Source organism: Entelurus aequoreus, linkage group LG17 (genome assembly GCF_033978785.1).
Source record: "Entelurus aequoreus isolate RoL-2023_Sb linkage group LG17, RoL_Eaeq_v1.1, whole genome shotgun sequence".
Classification (NCBI taxonomy): domain Eukaryota; kingdom Metazoa; phylum Chordata; class Actinopteri; order Syngnathiformes; family Syngnathidae; genus Entelurus; species Entelurus aequoreus.
The window spans coordinates 14,033,137-14,060,107 of record NC_084747.1 but is presented as its reverse complement, the minus strand read 5'-3'; the positions used below and the strand labels follow the sequence as shown (position 1 = coordinate 14,060,107).

General features: G+C 43.3%; 1 protein-coding gene across 4 annotated transcripts in view; it reads left to right on the top strand.

Moving 5' to 3' along the window:
- The window catches only part of LOC133632476 (oocyte zinc finger protein XlCOF6.1-like), a 49,560-nt gene that overhangs the window by 607 nt on the left and 21,982 nt on the right, over window positions 1–26,971 (top strand). The window contains exons 2-3 of one of the 4 annotated variants that reach the window (XM_062024909.1): window positions 13,442–13,810; window positions 23,416–25,532. The exons of 2 other annotated variants lie outside the window; for them this stretch is intronic. In XM_062024909.1, the coding sequence (XP_061880893.1) occupies window positions 13,759–13,810; window positions 23,416–24,548 (1,185 nt within the window). In that variant the 5' untranslated portion in view covers window positions 13,442–13,758 and the 3' untranslated portion in view covers window positions 24,549–25,532. Of the gene's footprint in view, window positions 1–13,441; window positions 13,811–23,415; window positions 25,533–26,971 lie in introns of those variants that run through there. One more of the 4 variants, XM_062024907.1, reaches the window with a different exon arrangement.

Below are 26,971 nucleotides of genomic sequence, written 5' to 3'. Positions count from 1 at the left end.
CGACCACGCAGTCTGATAGTTTATATATCAATGATGAAATCTTAACATTATAACACATGCCAATACGGCCGGGTTAACTTATAAAGTGACATTTTAAATTTGCCGCTAAACTTCCGGTTCGAAACGCCTCTGCGGATGACGTATGCGCGTGACGTAGCCCGGCGAACACGGGTATGCCTTCCACATTGAAGCCGATACGAAAAAGCTCTGTTTTCATTTCATAATTCCACAGTATTCTGGACATCTGTGTTCGTGAATCTGTTTCAATCATGTTCATTGCATTATGGAGAAGGAAGCCAAGCAAGCAAAGAAGAAAGTTGTCGGTGCGAAATGGACGTATTTTTCGAACGTAGTCAGCCACAACAGTACACAGCCGGCGCTTCTTTGTTTACATTCCCGAAAGATGCAGTCAAGATGGAAGAACTCGGATAACAGAGACTCTAACCAGGAGGACTTTTGATTTGGATACACAGACGCCTGTAGAGAACTGGGACAACACAGACTCTTACCAGGATTACTTTGATTTGGATGACAAAGACGCAGACGTGCTACTGTGAGTATGCAGCTTTGGCTTTTTTTTGCGTATGTACGTAACTTTTTTAAAATATATAAGCTTTATGAACCTTGGGTTAGGTGAACGGTCTTTTGGGCTGAGTGATTGTGTGTGTTGATCATGTGTTTGAATTGTATTGGCGTGTTCTATGGAGCTAGGAGCTAGCAGAGGAGCTAGGAGCTAGCATAACACGTACCGTACCGTACGTGCGCGTCACGTACGTAACTTTTTAAAAATATATAAGCTTTATGAACCTTGGGTTAGGTGAACGGTCTTTTGGGCTGAGTGATTGTGTGTGTTGATCAGGTGTTTGAATTGTATTGGCGTGTTCTATGGAGCTAGGAGCTAGCAGAGGAGCTAGGAGCTAGCATAACAAACACGCAGGTGTTATTATGCAGGATTAATTTGTGGCATATTAAATATAAGCCTGGTTGTGTTGTGGCTAATAGAGTATATATATGTCTTGTGTTTATTTACTGTTGTAGTCATTCCCAGCTGAATATCAGGTACCGTGAGTATGCAGCCTTGGCTGCTAAACATTCGATAACTTGACCGTATGTGCGCGTCACGTACGTAACTTTTTAAAAATATATAAGCTTTATGAACCTTGGGTTAGGTAAACTGTCTTTTGGGCTGAGTGATTGTGTGTGTTGATCAGGTGTTTGAATTGTATTGGCGTGTTCTATGGAGCTAGGAGCTAGCAGAGGAGGTAGGAGCTAGCATAACAAACACGCAGGTGTTTTTATGCAGGATTAATTTGTGGCATATTAAATATAAGCCTGGTTGTGTTGTGGCTAATAGAGTATATATATGTCTTGTGTTTATTTACTGTTGTAGTCATTCCCAGCTGAATATCAGGTCACCCTCGGCTCTCACAGCATCTTCCCTATCTGAATAGCTTCAACTCCCCACTAGTCCTTCACTTGCACTTTACTCATCCACAAATCTTTCATCCTCGCTCAAATTAATGGGGAAATTGTCGCTTTCTCGGTCCGAATCTCTCTCACTTCATGCGGCCATCATTGTAAACAATAGGGAACTTTGCGTATATGTTCAACTGACTACGTCACGCTACTTCCGGTAGGTGCAAGCCTTTTTTTTATCAGATACCAAAAGTTGCAATCTTTATCGTCGTTGTTCTATACTAAATCCTTTCAGCAAAAATATGGCAATATCGCGAAATGATCAAGTATGACACATAGAATAGATCTGCTATCCCCGTTTAAATAAAAAAAATTCATTTCAGTAGGCCTTTAAAAATGTGCCTGAAATTAAACAAAGCCCCAAATTCGAAAAGACAACTTTCACCAGGGTGTGACACGAATATTCAAGAAACGGAATTCAGAAAAATTTAAACAGAAAACCTGAATTACATTAGTTTTTAATATTGCTATAGTCATTTTAATTTATTGTTACTATGATTTTTATTTTACGTGTTATTTATTTGTTACTAATGTATATCTGGTTGTTCTTTTAGATTATGTTTAAAATTTAGTTTTGGTGATACTGTTTTTACATTTTCAAATTAATAAACAATTTAGTTATTTATCGTGATTCCAAAATCCCTCAAAATAATCGTTCTTATTATGTTTTGCCATAAATGTCCAGCCCTAGACGAGGTATTGGAAAGGACTTCACGATAAACTATGTATCACGGTACTTGAGTCACGATACAATAGTCTATTGTAATATTGTGACATGGAGTCACTGAAAAATTCAAAAAACTACTTAAAATGAATGTTATATAAATGTATACTTGATGACAGTAAATATTTATTGGGCAAACTGTGTCAAAAACAAAGTAAATAAAATGATCATTGCAGTTGTACAGAAAGTGGATCACATTGCTTGCATTTAATATCTAAAACAAGTTCTCTACTTCTTAACTACAGACTTATTTGAGATAGATATCATCTTTTTTAGTTTTGCAATGTATTTCAATATTGACTTTTTCCCCACTGTTAGTTTGTAGTATCCTAATGTCCATCGAAGCAGATGTTTTCTATTTTCTGTGATTGTAGCTGAACTTTTCTGAGTCTATGACAAGTCATGTAAACATTGATCCATCATTCTGGTAAGGCACTAAATGAATGGCCACGAAACACTACACACTAGGGTTGTCCCCATACCAATAATTTAGTACCGGTACTAAATGTATAGATACTTTTGCAAATAAAAGGAACTTCAAGATTCAAGATTGTTTATTGTCATATGCACAGTTAAACAGACAGTTTGCCGTACAATGAAAATCTTACTTTGCTAGTCCACCCCTCAACAAGTCACACGGTACTTAGCTAAAAATAAAATAAAATAAAAATGTATATATAAGGCACAGTAAGTAACATAACATTATTGCACATTCTGATTGACAGTCAACAGTATAAATATGGAGGTGACATTTGGTCACAGCAGCAGTTAAAGTGTCTTTAGTGATCAAAGGTGTAAAGTGTCTACAGTGATGGTTCACAGTTCGGGGGTGGTCATGGTAGCTGTCTTTTGTTCAAAAAGACAAAAGTAAAACGGGGGGAGGGGGGAGCTAGCATTCACAAGTTAGCATTCACAAGCCTGATGGCCTGTGGGTAGAAACTGTTTGTCAGTCTCGCAGTCCTGGATTTCAGGCTCCTGTATCGTCTGCCTGATGGTAGGAGGCTGAAGAGACTGTGCTGGGGGTGTGTACTGTCCTTTATGATGTTGTGTGCTCTCCAGGTGGCCCTGGTAGAGTACATGTCCTGTAGTGAGGGGAAGGCTGCTCCTGATATGTACTGAGCGGTTTTAATCACTCGCTGGAGTGCCTTCCTGTCCTTAGCAGTGCAGTTTCCATACCAGACCGTGATTGAGCTGGTAAGGACACTCTCAACTGTACTTCTATAGAAGTTGCTGAGAATTTTGGGTGGCGTGCCAAATTTTCTCAGCCTTCTTAGGAAGTACAGTCACTGCTGGGATTTCTTTATTGTTTGTTGGGTGTTGTGATCCCAGGTGAGGTCCTCGCTGATGTGGGTCCCGAGGAATTTAAAGGTTTTCACCCTGTCCACCTTTGTCCCCCCTATGTACAGATGTGTGTACTGTGCACTCCTTCTCCGTGGGTCAATAATCATCTCCTTGGTCTTGTCTGTGTTCAAGGAGAGATTATCCTGACACCAGGCCACCAGTTCCGCTACCTCCCTTCTGTACGCTGCCTCAGCTTCCCCGGTGATCAGTCCGACGACCGTAGTATCATCTGCAAACTTGATGATACTGGTGTTGTTCTGGGAGGCCACACAGTCGTGTGTGAAGAGGGTGTACAATAGGGGGCTCAGCACGCAGCCTTTGGGGGGTCCCTGTGCTTAGAACCTTTGTGCCTCATGTCTGGTTGCCGATTCTGACTGACTGGGGACGGTTTGTGAGAAAGTTTAGGACCCAGTCACAGAGAGCCGGTGTCAGACCAACAGTGAGGAGTTTAGCAGTGAGTTTTTGTGGGATGACCGTGTTAAAAGCAGAGCTGTAGTCGATGAATAATAGCCTGGCATAGGTGTCCTTTGCCCTCTAAGTGGGTGAGGGTGGTGTGGATGATGGTGTTGACTGCATCCTTAGTGGACCGGTTCTGCCGATAGGCAAACTGTAGAGGGTCCAGTGTGTTTGGGATGGTCTTCTTGATATTTGACATGACTATCCTCTCGAAGCACTTCATCACTATTGGGGTGAGTGCAACAGGGCGATAGTCATTCAGACAGGTCACAGTGTTTTTCTTTGGCAGGGGCACGATGGTGGTGGTCTTGAAGCAGGTGGGCACAACAGATTGTGCTAGTGACAAGTTGTATATGTCAGCAAGTACGTCAGCCAGCTCTGATGAACACACCCTGAGGGCCTGGCCAGGGATGTTGTCTGGGCCGGCTGACTTCCGTGGGTTTGTTCTCCTCAGAACTGTACGTACCTCTGCTGTTGTCACAGTGAGTGGTGGGTCCTGCCTGCGCTCCGTGGTCAGAACCCCTCTCTGTTGGTTGGTGTTGAGGACCTCGAAGCGGGCGTGCAACTCATTCAGCTCATCTGGCAGTGAGCGTTGGCTGTTTGTGACCCCCCTGCTCCCCTGCTTGTAGTCTGTGATGTGTTGCAGGCCTTGCCACATGCGTCGGGAATCTGCGGTGGAGTAGAATCCCTCCAGCTTTAGTCTGTATTGTCCCTTGGCCTCGCTGATGGATTTACGCAGGTCATATCTGGCCTTCTTGTAGTCCTCAGCGTTTCCTGAGACAAATGCAGTGGAGCGGGCATGTAGCTTGGACCGAACATCACAGTTAATCCAGGGTTTTTGGTTTGGGTATATTTTGTATTGTTTTGTGGGCACAATGTTTTCCACACATGTGCTGATGTAGCCAGTTAAACTGGAAGCATATTCCTCTATGTCCACAGTACCGTCATCCCTCTGAGCAGCAGTTTTGAACATGTCCCAGTCTGTACTCCCAAAGCAGTCCTGAAGCACTAGTTCAGTGTCTTCATTCCACACTTTAACAGTTTTACTCACTGGGGGGGCTTGCTTGAGGCGCTGTCTGTACGCTGGATATAGAAAAGCTGAGATGTGATCAGATAGTCCAAAGTGTGGTCTGGGTACAGCCTTGTAGGCTCCCCTCACATTGCAATATACTTGGTCCAAAATGTTTTTTTCCCTCGTAGGAAAGTTCACAAACTGATGGTATTTCGGGAGGACACTCTTTAGGTTGCGGTGGTTAAAATCCCCAGCTACCGTGAACGTTTACTGATGACGTCATGCAGCAGCTTTAGCGCTGTTGTTGAGTCCGCCTGTGGCGGGATGTAAACAGACAGTATAAAAACTGCACTGAACTCCCTTGGCAAATAAAAAGGTCTGCATTTCACCATCAAAAATTCAATGTTGTCCGAGCAGTGTCTTTCAACCACCTGTACGTCCGAGCACCAGCGGATACTCACGTAAACACAGACGCCGCCGCCTCTCGCCTTTCTTGAAGCCTTTGTCCGGTCTCCACGGTAGACTGAGTGCGTTGCTAGCTGGATAGCAGAGTCTGGGATGTTGTCTGAAAGCCAGGTTTCCGTGAAAATAAGAGCACAGCATTCTCTCAGTTCACGCTGGGATGTAATCCTGGTTCTCAGCTCATCCAGCTTGTTGTCGAGCGAGCACACGTTAGCTAGCAGCAGGCTAGGTAGTGGTGGTCGTGTAGCTCTAGCCTTTAGCCTAGCATGTAGCCCCGCTCTCTTGCCCCGCCGCCTTGTTGTTGTTGTTTTGTGGTTAGCTGGCTCTCGTCGTAGCAGAAAGTTGAAGTCCGTCAGACTGTAAGTGAGCTCATGGTGGGCTTTTCCGATGTCCAGAAGTGCATCTCTGTTATATCTCACTGTTGCGTGCAAAAACTTTGCATTTACGATGCAAATTAGTACTTTAATAAATAAAAAACTTAAATGTTGTCGGGAGGACGACGCAAAGACGTCAGCCACTTGAACTAGTCTAGAACTTGAACAATTTCAATAATGGCTTCATTTTAACAGAACATCTTACACTACATTAAACACTCACAGTCAAAGAAACATTTTACAAGGTTAAAATATAAATTAAAAGGCATTAAACACATTCGGCTTTTCTTGTTGCACTCAAAGAGCAATTTTCCATATTACATATAGTCTGCTATAATCAAGGATTAGATTAGAATAGAACAGAACGTTTTGCTGACATTATATAAAGTTATTCTTAATTTATGGTTGCCACTCCTGGTCTGTGCTTTAAGAAAAATACAATTATTAATTAAGTACTAAAAACTAAACTATGAATACATGTACACAGATAAGCCATATAGCAGGTAAAACACATTTATTAAAGACAAAACACAAATGTTAAGAATTTGTTACAATATGTAGTCATTTCACTTGCATTAGTTGACTGCTAATTGGGCAGTTTTAACTGTGCTAATATTTGGCATCAAGCCAAGCAGCTGTGTGCGCGTCTACGTATCTACTAACCCCAAAAGCAGTGAAGTTGGCACGATGTGTAAATGATAAATAAAAACGGAATACGATGATTTGCAAATTCCTTTCAATCTATATTCAATTGAATTGACTGCAAAGACAAGATATTTAACCTTCAAACTGGAAAACTTTGTTATTTTTTGCAAATATTAGCTCATTTGGAATTTGATGCCTGCAACATGTTTCAAAAAAGTTGGCACAAGTGGCAAACAAATCCCACAGGTGAACAGGCTAATTGGGAACAGGTGGGTGCCATGATTGGGTATAAAAGCAGCTTCCATGAAATGCTCAGTCATTCACAAACAAGGATGGGGGGAGGGTCACCACTTTGACAACAAATATGTGAGCAAATTGTCCAACAGTTTAGGAACAACATTGCTCAACCAGCTATTGCAGAGAATTTAGGGATTTCACCATCTAAGGTCTATAATATCATCAAAAGGTTCAGAGAATCTGGAGAAATCACAGCACGTAACATTGAATGCCCGTGACCTTGGATCCTTCAGGCGGTACTGCATCAAAAACTGACATCAGTGTGTAAAGGATATCACCACATGGGCTCAGGAACACTTCAGAAAACCACTGCCAGTAACTGCAGTTGGTCGCTACATCTGTAAGTGCAAGTTAAAACTCTACTATGCACAGCAAAAGCCATTTATCAACAACACCCAGAAACGCCGCCGCTTCGCTGGGCCCGAGCTCATCTAAGATGGACTGATACAAAGTGTAAAAGTGTTCTGTGGTCTGATGAGTCCACATTTCAAATCTGTTTTGAAAACTGGACGTCAAACAAAGAGGAAAAGAACCATCCGGATTGTTCTTGGTGCAAAGTTGAAAATCCAGCATCTGTGATGGTATGGGGGTGTATTAGTGCCCAAGGCATGGGTAACTTACACATCTGTGAAAGGCACCATTAAAGGCCTACTGAAACCCACTACTATCGACCACGCAGTCTGATAGTTTATACATCAATGATGAAATCTTAACATTGCAACACATGCCAATACGGCCGGGTTAACTTATAAGGTGCAATTTGAAATTTCCCGGGAAACTTCCGCTTGAAAACGTCTATTAATGATGACGTATGCGCGTGACGTCATGACGGCAACGGAAGTATTCGTACCCAATGTGTCACCATACAAACTGCTCTGTTTTCATCGAAAAATTCCACAGTATTCTGGACATCTGTGTTGGTGAATCTTTTGCAATTTGTTTAATGGACAATGAAGACTGCAAAGAAGAAAGTTGTAGGTGGGATCGGTGTATTAGCGGCGGACTACAGCAACACAACCAAGGTTGTGTTGTGTTTGAGCTGGATAGCAGACGCTCTACTGTGAGTACAGCTTTGGCTTCCAAACATTTGATCACTTGCCCGTACGTGCGTGTCGCTATGTGCATGTCAAGTACGTAACTTTGGGGAAATATATGTTTCTTGCCGACTCTGATGGCGGCCGGGGTGTCGTCGAAAGCTACAACGCCCGCCGCCGCTCCGTAGCTAAGTTAGCTTCAATGGCATTGTTAGCAACAGCATTGTTAAGCTTTGCCAGGCTGGAAATTATTAACCGTGTATTTACATGTTCATGGTTTAATAGTATTGTTGATCTTCTGTCTATCCTTCCAGTCAGAGTTTTTTTAAATTTTGTTTCTATCTGCATTTGAGCCTGATGCTATCAAGTGTGTCACCGATGTATTGTCGTGGAGATAAAAGTCACTGTGAATGTCCATTTCGCTTTCTCGACTCTCATTTTCAAGAGGATATAGTATCCGAGGTGGTTTAAAATACAAATCCGTGATCCACAATAGAAAAAGGAGAGAGTGTGGAATCCAATGAGTCCTTCACGCTAACGTTCCTCATCCACGAATCTTTCATCCTCGCTCAAATTAATGGGGTAATCGTCGCTTTCTCGGTCCGAATCTCTCTCGCTCCATTGTAAACAATGGGGAAATGTGAGGGATCCTTCCTCCTGTGACGTCACGTTACTTCCGGTATAGGCAAGGCTTTTTTTTATCAGCGACCAAAAGTTGCGAACTTTATCGTCCTTGTTCTTTACTAAATCCTTTCAGCAAAATATGGCAATATCACGAAATGATCAAGTATGACACATAGAATGGATCTGCTATCCCCGTTTAAATAAATAAAAATCATTTCAGTAGGCCTTTAATGCTGAAAGGTACATACAGGTTTTGGAGCAACATATGTTGCCATCCAAGCAACGTTAACATGGACGCCCCTGCTTATTTCAGCAAGACAATGCAAAGCCACGTGTTATAACAGCGTGGCTTTGTAGTAAAAGAGTGCGTACTAGACTGGCCTGCCTGTAGTCCAGACCTATCTCCCATTGAAAATGTGTGGCGCATTATGAAGCCTAAAATACCACAACGGAGACCCCCGGACTGTTGAACAACTTAAGCTGTACATCAAGCAAGAATGGGAAAGAATTCCACCTGAAAAGCTTCATGGCCTGTGCTTGGTTACTCCTTCTTTAGTCCAGGGACCTGGGGCCTCATGTGTCAAGTTTGTGCACGCTCAAAAACCTGCACTACACCCTTTTTCACTGCAAAGTTGAGATGTATCAAAACTGACATTGTGATGCTGGGTAACTGTTTGCATAACCAAGTGCCAACTTTTACTCCTCAGACTGATTGATGTGCAAATCAGAGACATATGAACAATTAACCCCCAACACCCACAACCCAACCCCCACCTCCCTCGACATTCGGGCATAACAGGTTCAATCCGGCCCGTGAGATGAGTTTGCAAAGTGTAAAATTCAGCAGCATTTTTTAATGAAATAAACTGCTGTTCTAATTGTGTCCACTGGATGTCGCAATAGCAATTCTGTTAGGCAAGCAAATAGTTTATACTGGGGCGAGCAAGTATACCAAGCAAGAGGTACACGGTAAAGCGGGGCTGTGACTCCTCCCCCTCCACCCAACGTGAAACAGGAGTAAAATAACCAATCAGTAACCCCACTTAAAATAGAATAGAATGAAATAGTCAAAGCGCTTTGAGTTCCTTAAAAAAAGGTAGAAAAAAAAAAAAGTGCTATACAAGTAAAACCTGGTCGTGGTCCAGGTGGACTCCCAGGAAGCGGAAGTCTGAGGCCCTCCTCACGCAGTCACCGCTGATGACCAGCTGCAGGATGTCCGTTTATTTCCTCCTGGAGTCTATGATCAGCTCCTTGGTCTTGGAGGTGTTCGGGGCCAGGTTGTTTACTGTGCACCACTCCGACAGCTTCTCCACCTCGTCCCGATATGCAGCCTCGTCTCCCCCCGAGGTGAGCCCCACTACGGTGGTGTCATCCGCAAATTTGATGACGTAGTTGCTGGAGTAGGCAGGTGTGCAGGCATACGTGTAGAGGGAGTAGGGTAGGGGGCTCAGCATGCAGCCTTGTGGAGAGCCGGTACTGAGGTATAGGCTCGATGACATGTGGCGGCACTGCACCCTCTGGGGGCGGTTGGATAAGAAGTCTTTAATCCACATGCAGATGGAGTTCGATAGACCCAGGTCTGACAGTTTGGATACCAGTCTGTCAGGTATTATAATGTTAAATGCCGAAGTATAATCCACAAAAAGCAGTCGCACGTAGCTCCCCCCGTCTCCAGGTGACCCAGAGAGGAGTGTAGGGCTGTGGCGATGGCGTCCTTTGTAGTCCTGTTGGCTCTGTAGGCAAACTGGTGTGGGTCGAGCTCGGGAGGGAGGACTGGGTCCGTACCAGCTTCTCCACTCACTTCATGGCTATAGGTGTAAGTGCAATTGGACGGTAGTCATTCAGGCAGCTGATGGAGTTCTTCTTCGGCACCGGGATTATTGTGGAGGTCTTCAGGCCTGATGGGATGATGGCCGGAGAGAGGGACTGGGTGAAGATCTTAGTAAATACCCCAGCCAGCTGGTCTGCACAGTCCCTCAGTACCTGTCTCGGGACCCCATCTGGGCCCATAGCCTTCCTCGGGTTCACCGCCCTCAGCATGCGCCTCACCTCATGCTTCTCCAGTATAAGGGTATGGCTGCTGTGGGTGTTAGGTGGGGGTGTTGTGACGGCCGCAGGTGTCTTTTTCTCGAATCGGGCGAAGAAGCCGTTTAGCTCCCCTGCTCGAGAGGCGTCGCCGTCAGCCGAGGGGTTACTGGGTCTGAAGTTGGTCATGTGTTGTATTCCTTTCCATACCTCCTTGGTGTTATTGCTCTGAAGGTGGTCTTCCATTCTCCTCCTGTGCTCGGCTTTTGCCTCTCTGATACCTCTCTTCAGATTGGCTCTGGCAGCACTGTAGAGTGCCTGGTGCTGCGCTTTGAAGGCACTGTCTCTCTCTTTGAGTAGGCCCTGTACTTCTTTTGTTATCCAGGGCTTCCTGTTGGGGTGGACCCGGATGCACTTGTCCACTGTGACGGTGTCTATGCAGTGTTTGATGTACCCCTGGACCGCTGCTGTGTACTGCTCCAAGTCTGAGTTTTCAAAAACTGACCAGTCTGTTGTTTCAAAGCAGTCCTGCAGCTGTTTTGACCGTTATGGTTGTGATAGGAGCACTTCTCCTTATTGGTATGTAAGCTGGTAACAGGAGCAGGGACATGTGGTCAGTCTTGCCTAGTTGAGGTAGTTGTTTGGCTCTATATCCATTTTTTATGTTGGAATAGACTTTGTCCAGTGTGTTAGCTCCCCTTGTAGCGCACTTCACGTACTGGTGTCGTTTAGGGAGCACCTTTTTCAGGTCGGCATAATTGAAATCCCCCGCTATGATGTGGACTGCGTCGGGATATTTGTTCTGTTGTGTACTGATTGTATCGCGCAGTAGAGCTAGCACCGTGCTAGCGTTAGCATTGGGAGCTATATACACGTTAGTGATCAGGACAGCAGAGTGCTCCCTGGCTCGTTGGAAGGGTCAGCATTTAACTGTAATATATTTCAGATCTTGGGAACAGTGGCTGTTTACTTCCTTGGAATCTGAAGTCCAGTTGTTGTTTAAGTAGGTGAACAATCCACCCCCACGTCGCTTGCCGGTAGCCTCTGTGTTTCTGTCCTGCCTGTGTGTTGTGTGACCGGTTAGCTCCATGCTAACGTCTGGGATTGAGGACGTTAGCCACGTTTCCGTAAACAATAGAGCGCAGCTATCCATCACAGTGTTTTGTGCTACACACAGCCTCACCTCGTCCATCTTATCCTCTTCACCATGAGGAGCGAGCGATCTCGCATTAGCCAGATGTGAGAGCTGAAGATCCTGGCCAGATGAAGCCATCAGGACCACATCATCTGCAAAAAGCAGACACCTAATTCTGCAGCCACCAAACCGGATACCCTCAACGCCTTGACTGCGCCTACAAATTATGTCCATAAAAATTATGAACAGAATCTGTGACAAAGGGCAGCCTTGGCGGAGTCCAACCCTCACTGGAAACGTGTCTGACTTAATGCCGGCAATGCGGACCAAGCTCTGACACTGATTGTACAGGGAGCGGACCGCCACAATCAGACAGTCCGATACCCCATACTCTCTGAGCACTCCCCACAGGACTTCCAGAGGGACACGGTTGAATGCCTTCTCCAAGTCCACAAAGCACATGTAGACTGGTTGAGCAAACTCCCATGCACCCTCAAGGACCCTGCCCAGTGTATAGAGCTGGTCCACAGTTCCACAACCAGGACGAAAACCACACTGTTCCTCCTAAATCCGAGGTTCGACTATCTGGCGTAGCCTCCTCTCCAGTACACCGGAATAGACCTTACCAGGAAGGCTGAGGAGTGTGATCCCACGATAGTTGGAACACACCCTCCGGTTCCCCTTCTTAAAGAGAGGAACCACCACCCCGGTCTGCCAATCCAGAGGTACCGCCCTTGATGTCCACGCGACGCAGCAGAGTCTTGTCAACCAAGACAGCCCCACAGCATCCAGAGCCTTAAGGAACTCCAGGCAGATCTCATCCACACCCGGGGCCTTGCCACCAAGGAGCTTTTTAACTACCTCAGCAACCTCAGCCCCAGAAATAGGAGAGCCCACCACAGATTCCCCAGGCACTGCTCCCTCATAGGAAGACATGTTGGTGGGATTGAGGAGGTCTTTGAAGTATTCCCTCCACCGATCCAAGACATCCGCAGTCGAGGTCAGCAGAACACCATCCTCATTTACCTCACAATTTACAATTTTCCATATTACATATAGTCTGCTATAATCAAGGATTAGATTAGAATGGAACATAAAGTTTTACTGACATATCAAATTTTTCATGCTTTATGGTTGCCACTCCTGGTCTGTGCTTTAAGAAAAATACAATTAATAATTAAGTACTAAAAACAAAACTGAATACATGTACACAGATAAGCCATGTAGCAGGTAAAACACATTTATTAAAGACAAAACAGAAATGGTAGGAATTTGTTTCAAAATGTAGTCATTTCACTTGCATTAGTTGACTGCTAATTGGGCAGTTTTAACTGTGCTAATATTTGGCATCAAGTTCTACGTATCTACATGTGCACAGCAGGGGAGCTGGTTAACTTATGAGAGTAGTATGTGTGTTTGTGAGAATGTCAACGTGTTGTCTGAGTGACGTCAGTGAGTGAGCGGGCGAGTAAAGAGAGGTAGTGGTAGCATGTGCAGGAGTGTTAATAGCATGGTGGATGTCCGGTTGTGCCCTGTGGAAATAATAAATAAAGTGAGCAAGTTGTAACTAATCGACGGTCTCGTCCTTCCGACCAAAGAGCAGAGCTTTTTGGGCCCAGTGTAACCCCCGACAAAACATGGGCCCTGGAGGTAGTCACCGCCGCACAGCGGCATTCAGATGAAAGAACGGTACCGATACTTTTCAAAGGTGCTATAGTACCGATTTCAATTGATTAGTACCGCGATACTTTATTAGTAGCAGTATACTGTACAACCCTACTACACACACATACAGTACATAGAAGAAAGTGTGCTTTTGTTGTTTGTGTCTTGCAGACGTCCAGCAGCTGATTGGTAATCCAGAAGAAGTTTCCCCTCAGTTAGGGGGGAGCTCCACTTTGTAGCAGGAGACTCCACAACCACCCTGCATTAAAAAGGAAGAGGAGGAACTCTGCATCACTCAGGAGGGAGAGTGTCTTCTAGGACGAGAGGAAGCTGATTACACCAAGTTTCCACTGAGTATTCTCTCTGTGAAGACTGAAGATGATGAAGAGAAACCTCAAGTAGACAACCTCTCAGCTCCACTATCAGATAGTGAGGCTGAAGACGAGGTTGAAGAACCTTTGAGCAGCGATACAGACTGTGAAGGTGATATGAGGACTCACACTGACAACAAACACTCTGAATGCTCTACAAAGAAGAGAGGTAAAACATGTTTGAGCTGCTCAGTTTGTGCTGAAAGTTTTACTCAAAAGAGCCATTTGACTCGACACATGAGAACACACACAGGAGAAAAAACATTTACTTGTTCCGTTTGTGGCAACAGCTTTTTTCAAAATAGCCATTTGACTCAACACATGAGAACACACACAGGTGAAAAACCATTTAATTGTTCAGTTTGTGGCAAAAGCTTTTCTCGAAATATCCATTTGACTCAACACATGAGAACTCACACAGGTGAAAAACCCGTTAGTTGTTCAGTTTGTGGCAAAAGCTTTTCTCGAAATAGCCCTTTGACTGAACACATGAGAACACACACAGGTGAAAAACCATTTAATTGTTTAGTTTGTGGCAAAAGCTTTTCTCGAAATAGCCCTTTGACTGAACACATGAGAACACACACAGGTGAAAAACCATTTAATTGTTTAGTTTGTGGCAAAAGCTTTTCTCGAAATAGCCCTTTGACTGAACACATGAGAACACACACAGGTGAAAAACCATTTAATTGTTTAGTTTGTGGCAAAAGCTTTTCTCGAAATAGCCCTTTGACTCAACACATGAGAACTCACACAGGTGAAAAACCCTTTTGTTGTTCAGTTTGTGGCAAAAGCTTGTCTGTTAAGAACACTTTGATTGAACACATGAGAACACACACAGGTGAAAAGCCATGTAAGTGTTCAGTTTGTGGCAAAAGCTTTTCTTTTAAAAGCCTTTTGACTCAACACATGAGAACACACACTGGACTAAGACCATTTAATTGTTCAGTTTGTGGTAAAACCTTTCCTTATAACAGCTCTTTGTGGCGACACATGAGAACACACGCTGGAGAAAAACCATTTAGTTGTTCAGTGTGCTGTAAAAGGTTCACATATAATGCAGACGCAGTAAAACACATAAGAACACACAAGGGAAAATAACCAATTAGCTGTTTAGTTTGTGGTATGTTGCTCATATGTGGTGACATCCACCCTACCCAGGACCTCCTCACTGCTTCTTTCACAAATATCTGAGGTATTCATACAAACTTGGATCATTTGGAGCATAATCTTATCCACTCATGACCCCATGTCTTCTCTGTATCTGAAACCTTCCTGAACAGTAAGATAGATGATGCTTCAAGTGCTTGGTTACTCCTTCTTCAGTCCAGGGACCTGGGGCCTCATGTGTCAAGTTTGTGCACGCTCAAAAACCTGCACTACACCCTTTTTCACTGCAAAGTTGAGATGTATCAAAACTGACGTTGGGATGCTGGGTAACTGTTTGCATAACAAACTGCCAACATTTACTCTGATTGATGTGCAAATCAGAGACATATGAACAATTAACCCCCAACACCCACAACCCAACCCCCACTTCCCTCGACATTCGGGCATAACAGGTTCAATCCGGCCCGCGAGATGAGTTTGCGAAGTGTAAAATGTAGCTGCATTTTTTAATGAAATAAACTGCTGTTCTAATTGTGTCCACTGGATGTCGCAATAGCAATTCTGTTAGGCAAGCAAATAGTTTATACCGGGGCCAGCAAGTATACTAAGCAAGAGGTACACGGTAAAGCGGGACTGTGACTCCTCCCCCTCCACCCAACGTAAAACAGGAGTAAAATAAGCAATCAGTAACCCCACTTAAAATGCAGCATGAGACACTGCACACTGATATAGTTCTGTGCAAATGTAAAGAAAGTGAACAGTGTGTGATTTACTGCAATACTGTCAGTCTTTTAACTTTTTATTTGTGCTTTGTTGAAATTGTTCACACATTGCACTGCTTTTATTTTTCTATCAATACACATTATGTCTAGAAGACAGGAAGTAACTCAACACTCTTGAATAGTTTCTACCTCAGTTTGTATGGTTTGTTGAGTTAGCACAGGATTAACTAACTTGAAGTATTTTGTCAAGTGGATTATTTGTGATATGTACATTTTCAGAACGTGCTCGTTCTATTTTTGGCCAAAGTAAAATAAAGAAAATAATCTGAAGTTGTCATAGTCATATTTTTAAGTTATCTTGCCATGATTTTACCCGTCCCGCCCACGTGGAAATAGATTTTCCTCCATGCGGCCCCTGAGCTAAAATGAGTTTGACACCCCTGCTGTAATGTGACTCATGTGAGCAGGTTACTGTATAAACACATTTTGTTATAAGTTATAAAAATGTGTTCAGTTCTCAGAGACACATCAATGTCAGGCTGACAATCGCTCTTCTGCTTTCTCCAAACACGAGAACAAAGCAGCTCCTACTGACTTGTGATTGGTCAGACCGTGCTCATCTTAATCACATGGCTAATTTCAATATAATAAATTGTGATGTAACACAATTAAATATCTTATATGCTCAGACAGTAATGTGTTTATATAAGTTTAGATTGTGTTATGATGTTTGTAATGGGGAAAGACATTAATGTGTCTTGTTTTCATGTTTGTATTTAAGATAGTTGACATTTAGCATGATAGCTGTTAACTGGCGATTAGTGATGTTAAGTGCCCAAGATGGTAGTTATTGATTAGCAGTGTGATGAGGGCTTTCTGCTGGTGAGTGATTAGCACTACAGTTAGAGCCACCTATCGCTAGGTAGAAATGAGCAGTTTCACCAACATTTTTATGTGAAACCATATTACTAACTGTCTGGTGTTTTACAGGATTCATGGAAGTTTATTGTCATAGCAGCACACGATACACATGAGATGGCACACAATTTAGTAGCACGTGAACAATAGGATTGGTCCTGGTGGAGATCTACACTCTTAGTGCTTTTCTTCTTTATTCAGAGTAATCATTTGACTTTCTAAAGGTTTTTAACTAAAACAACTACCGTATTTCCTTGAATAGCCGCAGGGGCGCTAATTAATTTAAAACCTCTTCTCACTCCTGCGGTTACCAAAACCATGCGGAATGAGCAAGCATGCTCTAATTATTTTAAAACCTCTTCTCACTCCGGCGCATACCTTATCATGAAAAACACATTTAATAAAAAAAACGTTATTATGATCTTACCTTTACTTGTAGATGGGTCCATGTGCAGCTGCTTCTGATCAAAGGCAGTCTTTCTCATCTTTCTTCAATTTTAAAAGTCTCTGGAGATATTCCTCTAATTATTACCTCCTGCTTCGATTGAAAGTCCAGTTTAGAAAACGGTTTTATTTTAGATATGTAATCCTCCATGTTAAAAGTGCAAGCAAACAATTGCTGCATGCTTGCTGCTTGTTGTCTTCTTCTGCAGTACCTGTCTCCTGCAGTACTGGTAGTCGCAAGAAGGATCACTAGCGCCCTCTACCACCTGGAGGCGGGAGTCATTTAATGACTCATATTTGACCCGGCGGAAGTGCCAAGCATGCGCTAATTATTTTGCGAAACGAGTTTGACCCGGCTGTAATTCTAGGCAGGCGAATACTATATTCCCGGCGCCAATTCAAGGAAATACGGTAAGTGGGTTGAAAAATATTTCAGTTTTTCTTGTAGTGTTTAAAATGTATGATTTTTTTTTTCTTCGATGTTTGCCCTTTGTCTGGTTTGAACAACAGCCACGGAAAAAGTCCGTGCACGTGCTTGTATATATATATTTTATTTTCAAAGAGTGGTTGTCGATTATTTGATGTTAGATACTTTTGCCAACCATTGTTTTAAAACAAGATTAAATTGCCTTTATTTTGAAAAAACAAACTGCTGTGGAGTAGGAAACGGAAGTTGCTGACTTTTAGCGCATGCGCAAATGTACTTGAAGCCAAGCAAAAAAAGGACCAAGACTTCATGCTATGGTTTTTCGGAGAATTTTCGAATTCACGATCTTAAAGTCATATGATTCACAGCAAATATAGCAATGTCATTTGAAAACTATTTTAAGCCCTTTAAAGTCGAAATTAGCCGACCTTGTTGAAGAATGTAAAGAAAGAGCCGCCATGATTGTTAGCTTGAAGAAGGCAGTGGAGTTCACATCAGAGGAGATGAAAGAATGCAAAAGTCAAATGAAGAAAGTGGAAGAGCAAAACAAGCGCTTGTGTAAAGAAAATAATGATGTGAAAGAAGAGATGTTGGGGAAGAGTAAGAGATGTGAAGAGAAGACTGGACCACATGTCTACATCAACGTGCAGAGGATTGGAGGTAATAAAGAATAAGAATAATTTCATTACTGTCAACTTTTGATTGGGAAGTTCAAAGTTACCAAAGAAAATGTAAATAATTTGCATTCTTGTTTGCGCCTTGTTAGAATATTGTAGAAAGTAAACACTTAATGTGATAGAGTAGGTTACTCTGGATGCGGAATGCTGGTCTGATATCTTCTTAGGACAAGGACTCCGGTCAGAGAGTGAGCAAAGAGAGGCTTTCAGACACTCTTTAATGGTGAAGTTGGACAAGTGTGGTACAGGTGTGGGTGGGTGGGTGGTCTGAAGGGAACACATACAAAGAATGAATAGGATACATTTAGGCAATATAATATGCAATAATATAACAGGGTATGTATAATGTTATATATAATATACTCTACAATGTGTAGAGTAAAACAAATATACAAACAAATGTACATGGACTATTAAAGCAGTCCATTAGAGATGAATGGACTGAGTAGTCCTTGGTTCGATCCTGCGCTCGGGATCTTTCTGTGTGGATTGAGACTTTGAGACTTTTATTAGTAGATTGCACAGTACAGTACATATTCCGTACAATTGACCACTAAATGGTAACACCCGAATAACTTTTTCAACTTGTTTAAGTCGGAGTCCATGTTAATCAATTCATGGTAATGGAGTTTGCATGTTCTCCCCGTGACTGCGTGGGTTCCCTCCAAGTACTCCGGCGTCCTCCCACCTCCAAAGACATGCACCTGGGGATAGGTTGATTGGCAACACTAAAATGGTCCCTAGTGTGTGAATGTGAGTGTGAATGTTGTCTGTCTATCTGTGTTGGCCCTGTGATGAGGTGGCGACTTGTCCAGAGTGTACCCCGCCCTCCGCCCGAATGCAGCTGAGATAGGCTCCAGAACCCCCCGCGACCCCAAAAGGGACAAGCGGTAGAAAATGGATGGATGGATGGAGAATAAGCACTGTTAATTTAGACAGTGCTATGAACGTGGTTGTGTTGCCCTCTAGTGGTAGGATAGGGCAACTACTGTGTAACAAGGAGTATTAACAGAGCGAAAGTTGAGCTGGCGAATTATATATCGTCAAGCAGAAACATTGTTGCAAACAAACACTCGGTTAAGGCTCCATCAAACACATTATAGGCATTTTAGCATTAATAACCGTGCTATATTCGACGTATACTTACATTTTAGTCAGGAACGCACACAATGCTGTTTACACAATCACCCAAGAGCCCATATTACGCAGAAATGCTACAAACAGGAAATGACGTCTCAGACTAGATCGCCAAATTAAGAGCACAGGAAATCTAACATCTCAAAACTGTGTCAGAATAAGATAAGACTAAAACACTTTCTGACACTTAATACACCCTGTAGTTTTAAGCTTAAACTAATTGATGAAGTACTATTTTTGTTGACTTCATCTGGCGTCAGGCTGTCGCCGGCCGGTATATATAAATATAATATGTGTATATATATTAAATGGTAAATGGGTTATACTTGTGTAGTGCTTTTCTACCTTCAAGGTACTCAAAGCGCTTTGACACTATTTCCTAGGGGTGTAACGGTACGTGTATTTGTTTTGAACCGTTTCGGTACGGGGGTTTCGGTTCGGTTCGGAGGTGTACCGAACGAGTTTCCACACAAACATATGAAGTAGCCGCCTAAGCTAAAATCTTAACAAGCTGCTCCGCTTCATTCTGCCTCTGTCTCTGTCCGTACTCTACACAGCACCCAGCATTGTCCCACCCATCAACCATCTGATTGGCTATTACCGCTCTGTGTGTAACCAATCAGCAGTGCGTATTCAGAGCGCATGTAGTCAGTGCTCCAGCGTCGTGATGAGCAGGTAGGTGTTTAGCAGGTAAGCATCAGGCTGCGGACTCTCCCCAAATGATAATAAACACCTCCCAGTCAACTACTAGTAACATCACTATGAGCCCGTTGATGTTCTAGAAACATAAACGGCAGCTCAGCTCGCTCGCAGTCCTGGCTTGAGGTGAAGGCTAATTAGCTTTTAGCGTAGCGTTAGCTCATTTTGCGGTGTGTGTGTGTGTGTGTGTGTGTGTGTGTGTGTGTGTTACGGACAACAAAGCCCTGTCTGTCTCTTATTTCATTTTACTCTTTTCTGTGTTGATTGAGCTGTGTTGAAGCAGCAAAAAAGGACATAATGTTAAATGAAGAGTTTCTGTCTCTGATAGTTGATATAATAATGTAACTGCATCATTAAGCCTACATGAACTCCATGGTGTTCAGGGATGAATAGTCTCTCCTATTGCTATTGTACTATTTTTTCAGCTATAGTTACATGAAAGGCCTACTGAAATGAGATTTTCTTATTTAAACGGGGATAGCAGATCCATTCTATGTGTCATACTTGATCATTTCGCGATATTGCCATATTTTTGCTGAAAGGATTTAGTAGAGAACATCGACGATAAAGTTCGCAACTTTTGGTCGCTTATAAAAAAAAGCCTTGCCTGTACCGGAAGTAGCGTGACGTCACAGGTTGAAGAGCTCCTCACATCTGCACATTGTTTTCAATGATGGACGCCAGCAGCGTGAGCGATTCGGACCGAGAAAGCGACGATTACCCCATTAATTTCAGCAAGGATGAAAGATTCGTGGATGAGGAAAGTGAGAGTGAAGGATTAGAGGGCAGTGGAAGCGATTCAGATAGGGAAGATGCTGTGAGAGGCGGGTGGGACCTGATATTCAGCTGGGAATGACTAAAACAGTAAATAATCACAAGACATATATATACTCTATTAGCCACAACACAACCAGGCTTATATTTAATATGCCACAAATTAATCCTGCATAACAAACACCTCCCCCCTCCCGTCCATATAACCCGCCAATACAACTCAAACACCCGCACAACACACTCAATCCCACAGCCCAAAGTACCGTTCACATCCCCAAAGTTCATACAGCACATATATTTCCCCAAAGTTACGTACGTGACATGCACATAGCGGCACGCACGGACGGGCAAGCGATCAAATGTTTGGAAGAAAGCTGCGTACTCACGGTAGCGCGTCTGCTATCCAACTCAAAGTCTTCCTGGTTGTGTTGCTGCAGTCAGCCGCTAATACACCGATCCCACCTACAGCTTTCTTCTTTGCTGTCTTCATTGTTCATTAAACAAATTGCAAAAGATTCACCAACACAGATGTCCAGAATACTGTGGAATTTTGAGATGAAAACAGAGCCATTGTGTCCCAATACTTTCGCACACTCCGTGACGTCACACGCGCAAACGTCATCATATCGAGACGTTTTCAACCGGATATTTCCCCGGAAATTTAAAATTGCACTTTATAAGTTAACCCGGCCGTATTGGCATGTGTTGCAATGTTAAGATTTCATCATTGATATATAAACTATCAGACTGCGTGGTCGGTAGTAGTGGCTTTCAGTAGGCCTTTAATCATTAGTAATGGAGCAGCCTAGTTTTGAATGGCAGGGTCCTTGCTATCACATGTTGATAAAAATATAACATTTACATAATAAAAATCAACTACAGGCTTCCCAAATGCTGTAATAAATTAAGCTTCATGAGTTGACTTGAAACTGTTTAATGTTGCACTTTTTATATGTAGAAGAAAAGTTTTGTCATTTTATTTAATCTGAGCAACAACTTGAGGCAGTTTAATGTTGATTAACGTGGGCAGAATTATTATAGTGTTCCCAATGTTAAAAGGATAAAGCCATTGTTTACAAATTTGGTAAATAAATAACCAAAAAAATGTATACTTTGTTGTTTTCTTACTGTACCGAAAATGAACCAAACTGTGACCTCTAAACCGAGGTATGTACCGAACCGAAATTTTTGTGTACCGTTACACCCCTACTATTTCCACATTCACCCATTCACACACTGATGGCTGGAGCTGAAATGCTAGGCCCTAACCACGACCCATCAGGAGCAAGGTCTTGCTCAGGGACACAACGGACGGGACTCAGATGGCGGAAGCTGGGGATCGAACCGGGAACCCTCAAGTTGCTGGCACGGCCGCTCTACCAACCGAGTCACGCCATCCCATCCATCCATCTTCTTCTGCGTATCCGTGGCCGGGTGCGGGGGCAGCAGCCTAAGCAGAGAAGCCCAGACTTCCCTCTCCCCAGCCACTTCGTCCAGCTCCTCCCGGGGGATCCCGAGGCGTTCCCAGGGCCAGTCAGGAGACATAGTCTTTCCAACGTGTCCTGGGTCTTCCCCGTGGCCTCCTACCGGTCTACCAGGGAGGCGTTTGGGTGGCATCCTGACCAGATGCCTGAACCACCTCATCTGGTTCCTCTCCATGTGGCTTTACTTTGAGCTCCTCACGGATGACAGAGCTTCTCACCCTATCTCTAAGGGAGAGCCCCACCACCCGGCGGAGGAAACTCATTTTGGCCGCTTGTACCCGTGATCTTGTCCTTTTGGTCATAACCCAAAGCTCATGACCATAGGTGAGGATGGGAACGTAGATCGACCGGTAAATGGAGAGCTTTGCCTTCCGGCTCAGCTCTTTCTTCAACACGTCCGCATTATTCAAGACGCCGCACCGATCCGCCTGTCAATCTCAAGATCCACCCTTCCCACACTCGTGAACAAGACTCGAAGGTAGTTGAACTCCTCCCCTTGGGGCAAGATCTCCTCCCCAACCCGGAGATGGCACTCCACCCTTTTCCGGGCAAGAACCATGGACTCGGACTTGGAGGTGCTGATACTCATCCCAGTCGCTTCACACTCGGCTGCGAACCGATCCAGTGAGAGCTGAAGATCCTGGCCAGGTGAAGCCAGCAGAACCACATCATCTGCAAAAAGCAGAGACCTAATCCTGCAGCCACCAAACCAGATCCCCTCAACGCCCTGACTGCGCCTAGAAATTCTGTCCTTAAAAGTTATGAACAGAATGGGTGACAAAGGGCAGCCTTGGCGGAGTCCAACCCTCACTGGAAACGCCACGCTGTCCCATTAATATTATGTATAGTATATCAATATATGTGTATATACACATGATTTATATATATGTAGATGTTACTTTACTTGTAGTCGGCTTTCGGTCCTCGGCCTATATCTTTTAGCCAAATGTGGCCCTCAAGTCAAAAAGTTTAGAGACCCCTGCACTGGCCTTTCTAGAGCTCTTCAGCTCTTTAGTATTCAAACCATTACTGCATTTAAACATGTTCTACAACCTGTCACTATTTACACTTCATGCACCCTCTTTATTAACCAGTAGAATTGTCCTTTGTTGCCTTTCTTCCTCTCCACCATGTTATTGCTTGTATGCACTTTGTGTGTGCGTTTTGACACACTCAACATCATGCGCCTCGGCTCTGTAGTCACCGCCGCACAGCGGAATTCAGATGACAGAACAGTACCGGTACTTTTCAAAGGTGGTATAGTAACGATTTAAATTGATTAGTATCGCGATACTTTATTTGTAGCGGTATACTGTACAACCCTACTACACACACATACAGTACATAGAAGAAAGTGTGTTTTTGTTGTTTGTGTCTTGCAGACGTCCAGCAGCTGATCGCTAATCCAGAAGAAGTTTCCCCTCAGTTAGGGGGGAGCTCCACTTTGAAGCAGGAGACTCCACAACCACCCTGCATTAAAAAGGAAGAGGAGGAACTCTGCATCACTCAGGAGGGAGAGTGTCTTCTAGGACGAGAGGAAGCTGATTACACCAAGTTTCCACTGAGTATTCTCTCTGTGAAGACTGAAGATGATGAAGAGAAACCACAAGTAGACAACCTCTTAGCTCCACTATCAGATAGTGAGGCTGAAGATGAGGTTGAAGAACCTTTGAGCAGCGATAAAGACTGTGAAGGTGATATGAGGACTCACACTGACAACAAACACTCTGAATGCTCTACAAAGAAGAGAGGTAAAACGTGTTTTAGCTGCTCAGTTTGTGCTGAAAGTTTTACTAAAAAGAGCCGTTTGACTCGACACATGAGAGCACACACAGGAGAAAAATTAGTTAAGTGTTCAGTTTGTGGCAAAAGCTTTTCTCGAAATAGCCGTTTGACTCGACACATGAGAACACACACAGGAGAAAAACCATTTAACTGTTCAGTTTGTAGCGAAAGCTTTTCTCAAAATAGCCATTTGACTCGACACATGAGAACACACACAGGAGAAAAACCATTTAACTGTTCAGTTTGTGGCGAAAGCTTTTCTCAAAATAGTCATTTGACTGAACACATGAGAACACACACAGGTGAAAAACCATTTAATTGTTCATTTTGTGGCAAAAGCTTTTCTCAACATAGCTCTTTGACTCAACACATGAGAACACACACAGGCAAAAATACATTTAATTGTCCAGTTTGTGGCAAAAGCTTTTCTGTTAAGAGCACTTTGACTGAACACATAAGAACACACACAGGTGAAAAACCATTTAATTGTTCAATTTGTGGCAAAGGCTTTTCTGTTAAGAGGAATTTGACTCAACACATGAGAACACACACTGGACTAAGACCATTTAATTGTTCAGTTTGTGGGAAAAGCTTTCCTAATAACAGCTCTTTGTGTCAACACATGAGAACACACGCTGGAGAAAAATCATTTAGTTGTTCAGTGTGCTGTAAAAGGTTCACATATAATGCAGACGCAGTAAAGCACACAAGATCACACAAGGGAAAATAACCAATTAGCTGTTTAGTTTGTGGTATGTTGCTCATATGTGGTGACATCCACCCTACCCAGGACCTCCTCACTGTTTCTTTCACAAATATCTGAGGTATTCATATAAACTTGGATTATTTGGAGCATAATCTTATCTACTCATGACCCCATGTCTTCTCTGTATCTGAAACCTTCCTGAACAGTAAGATAGATGATGCTTCAAGTGCTTGGTTATTCCTTCTTCAGTCCAGGGACCTGGGGCCTCATGTGTCAGGTTTGTGCACGCTCAAAAACCTGCACTACACCCTTTTTCACTGCAAAGTTGAGATGTATCAAAACTGACGTTGACACATAAGGGATACTGGTAACTGTTTGCATAACAAACTGCCAACTTTTACTCTTTGACTTTGTCTTAGTTTTATTTTTAAGTTATCATGCCATGATTTTACCCGTCCCGCCCACGTGGAAATAGATTTTCCTCCATGCGGCCCCTGAGCTAAAATGAGTTTGACACCCCTGCTGTAATGTGACTCATGTGAGCAGGTTACTGTATAAACACATTTTGTTATAAGTTATAAAAATGTGTTCAGTTCTCAGAGACACATCAATGTCAGTGTAGCTGCTGACAGAAGCAACATGTATATTTGATATATAATGTCATAGTTGGTGAGAATAAATAAATACAATGCATAAAGATAAGTTCATATTGTACACATAATGTGATTAAAAAGGTATTTCCTTGGGTTAATTCATGCAAGTTTATGTCAACTTTATTTTTTTTACAAACCCATGTCAATTGAGTGGGGAATATATGTTTTGTTTCCGGTTTGGTCACGTGGTTGGGGGGACTATTAATTAATTAAGGAAGCGGCATGAGACGACAAGTGTTTGATGTGGAAGACGTTAATGGAGTCTCAGATTGAAAATAAACTTTATTCCCTTGGAGTTTATGAGGCCAACGAGGTATGATTACTTCTGATATGTTTGTGAAATCTATGTGTTTTCTTTTTTGGATGTTTGCTTATTTTATTACTTCTGACTGCATTATATTTGGCATTGTTGGTAACGTGAAGAAAACGTGGCTGAAATAAATGTCTGTGAGAAAAATGAACGACTTGAGCCTTGATTAAGACCTCGGAGGGATTAACACTGATAATGTATGGAAGTAGAATTGTCTCACATCAACTTATATATATCTTATATATATATAGCCGAGCGGGGCTAACAACAAAGCTAAAGGCTAATCCTCACAGAACGCCGCTTCCTTCCATCCTGCTGTCAAATGTCCGCTCCCTGGAGAACAAACTGGACTACATGAAGCTGGATTTATATGCAAGACGCGAGATGAGAGATTGCTGCGCCATATTTCTCACAGAAACGTAGCTGAAACCATCCATTACGGAAGAGGCAGTTAGCATCGAGGGGCTAGCTATGTTTCGGTCGGACAGGAGCAGAACTTTCACTGGTAAATCCCGAGGCGGTGGTGTTTGTATGTACATCAATAACAACTGGTGCAACAATGGGAAGATAGTCTCATGTAACTGCTCTCCCGATGTAGAAATATTAACTATAAAATGCAGGCCATTTTATTTACCCCGGGAATTCAGTGCTATGATCTTCACAGCAGTGTACATTCCCCCCAGTGCTAACACCAAAGAAGCTTTGAATGTTTTGTAATGAACTGCAATCTACACATCCAGAGGGAGTTGTCATCGTTGCAGGGGACTTTAACCTAGCTAACATGAAAACTGTGTTCCCTCATTTCCATCAATATGTGAATTTTGCAACCAGGGGTGGAAGCACGTTGGACATGGTTTACAGCAATATTAAACACGTGTTTAAAGCTGCACCACGCCCCCACCTCGGCTCCTCAGATAATCTATTTGTGATGCTAATTCCTGCATACAAGCCCCTGCTGATCAGGAAGCAAGCTACAGTGAAGCCGGTGAGGACCTGGCCAGAGGGAGCAATGGAAGCATTACAAGACTGCTTCGAAACCACAGACTGGGACATGTTCAAAGCAGCCGCCACCGATAATCATAACACGTGTGGAGGAGTATGCAGAGTCTGTGTCCGCATACATTCAGAATTGCATGGAGGATGTTAGTGTGATCCAGAACATCCCCACACGGGCCAACGAGAAACCCTGGATGAACAGTGAGGTACGTGCAATGCTGAAGGCTTGGAACAAGGCGTTTAAGTCTGGTGACATGGTAGCATTAAAAACAGCCAGAGCTAACCTGAACCGTGCCATTAAGGTTGCAAAGCGTGCTCACAGTCAGAAAGTGCAGGACTTCTTCGAGAACCCCGCGAACACTAGACGAATGTTGCAGGACATACAGGTCATCACGGACTATAAAGCTGCCCCCCGTCCCTGTGACAACAGTATCAGCTTCCTAAATGACCTAAACAACTACTTTGCGAGGTTTGAGGCACTTAACTCC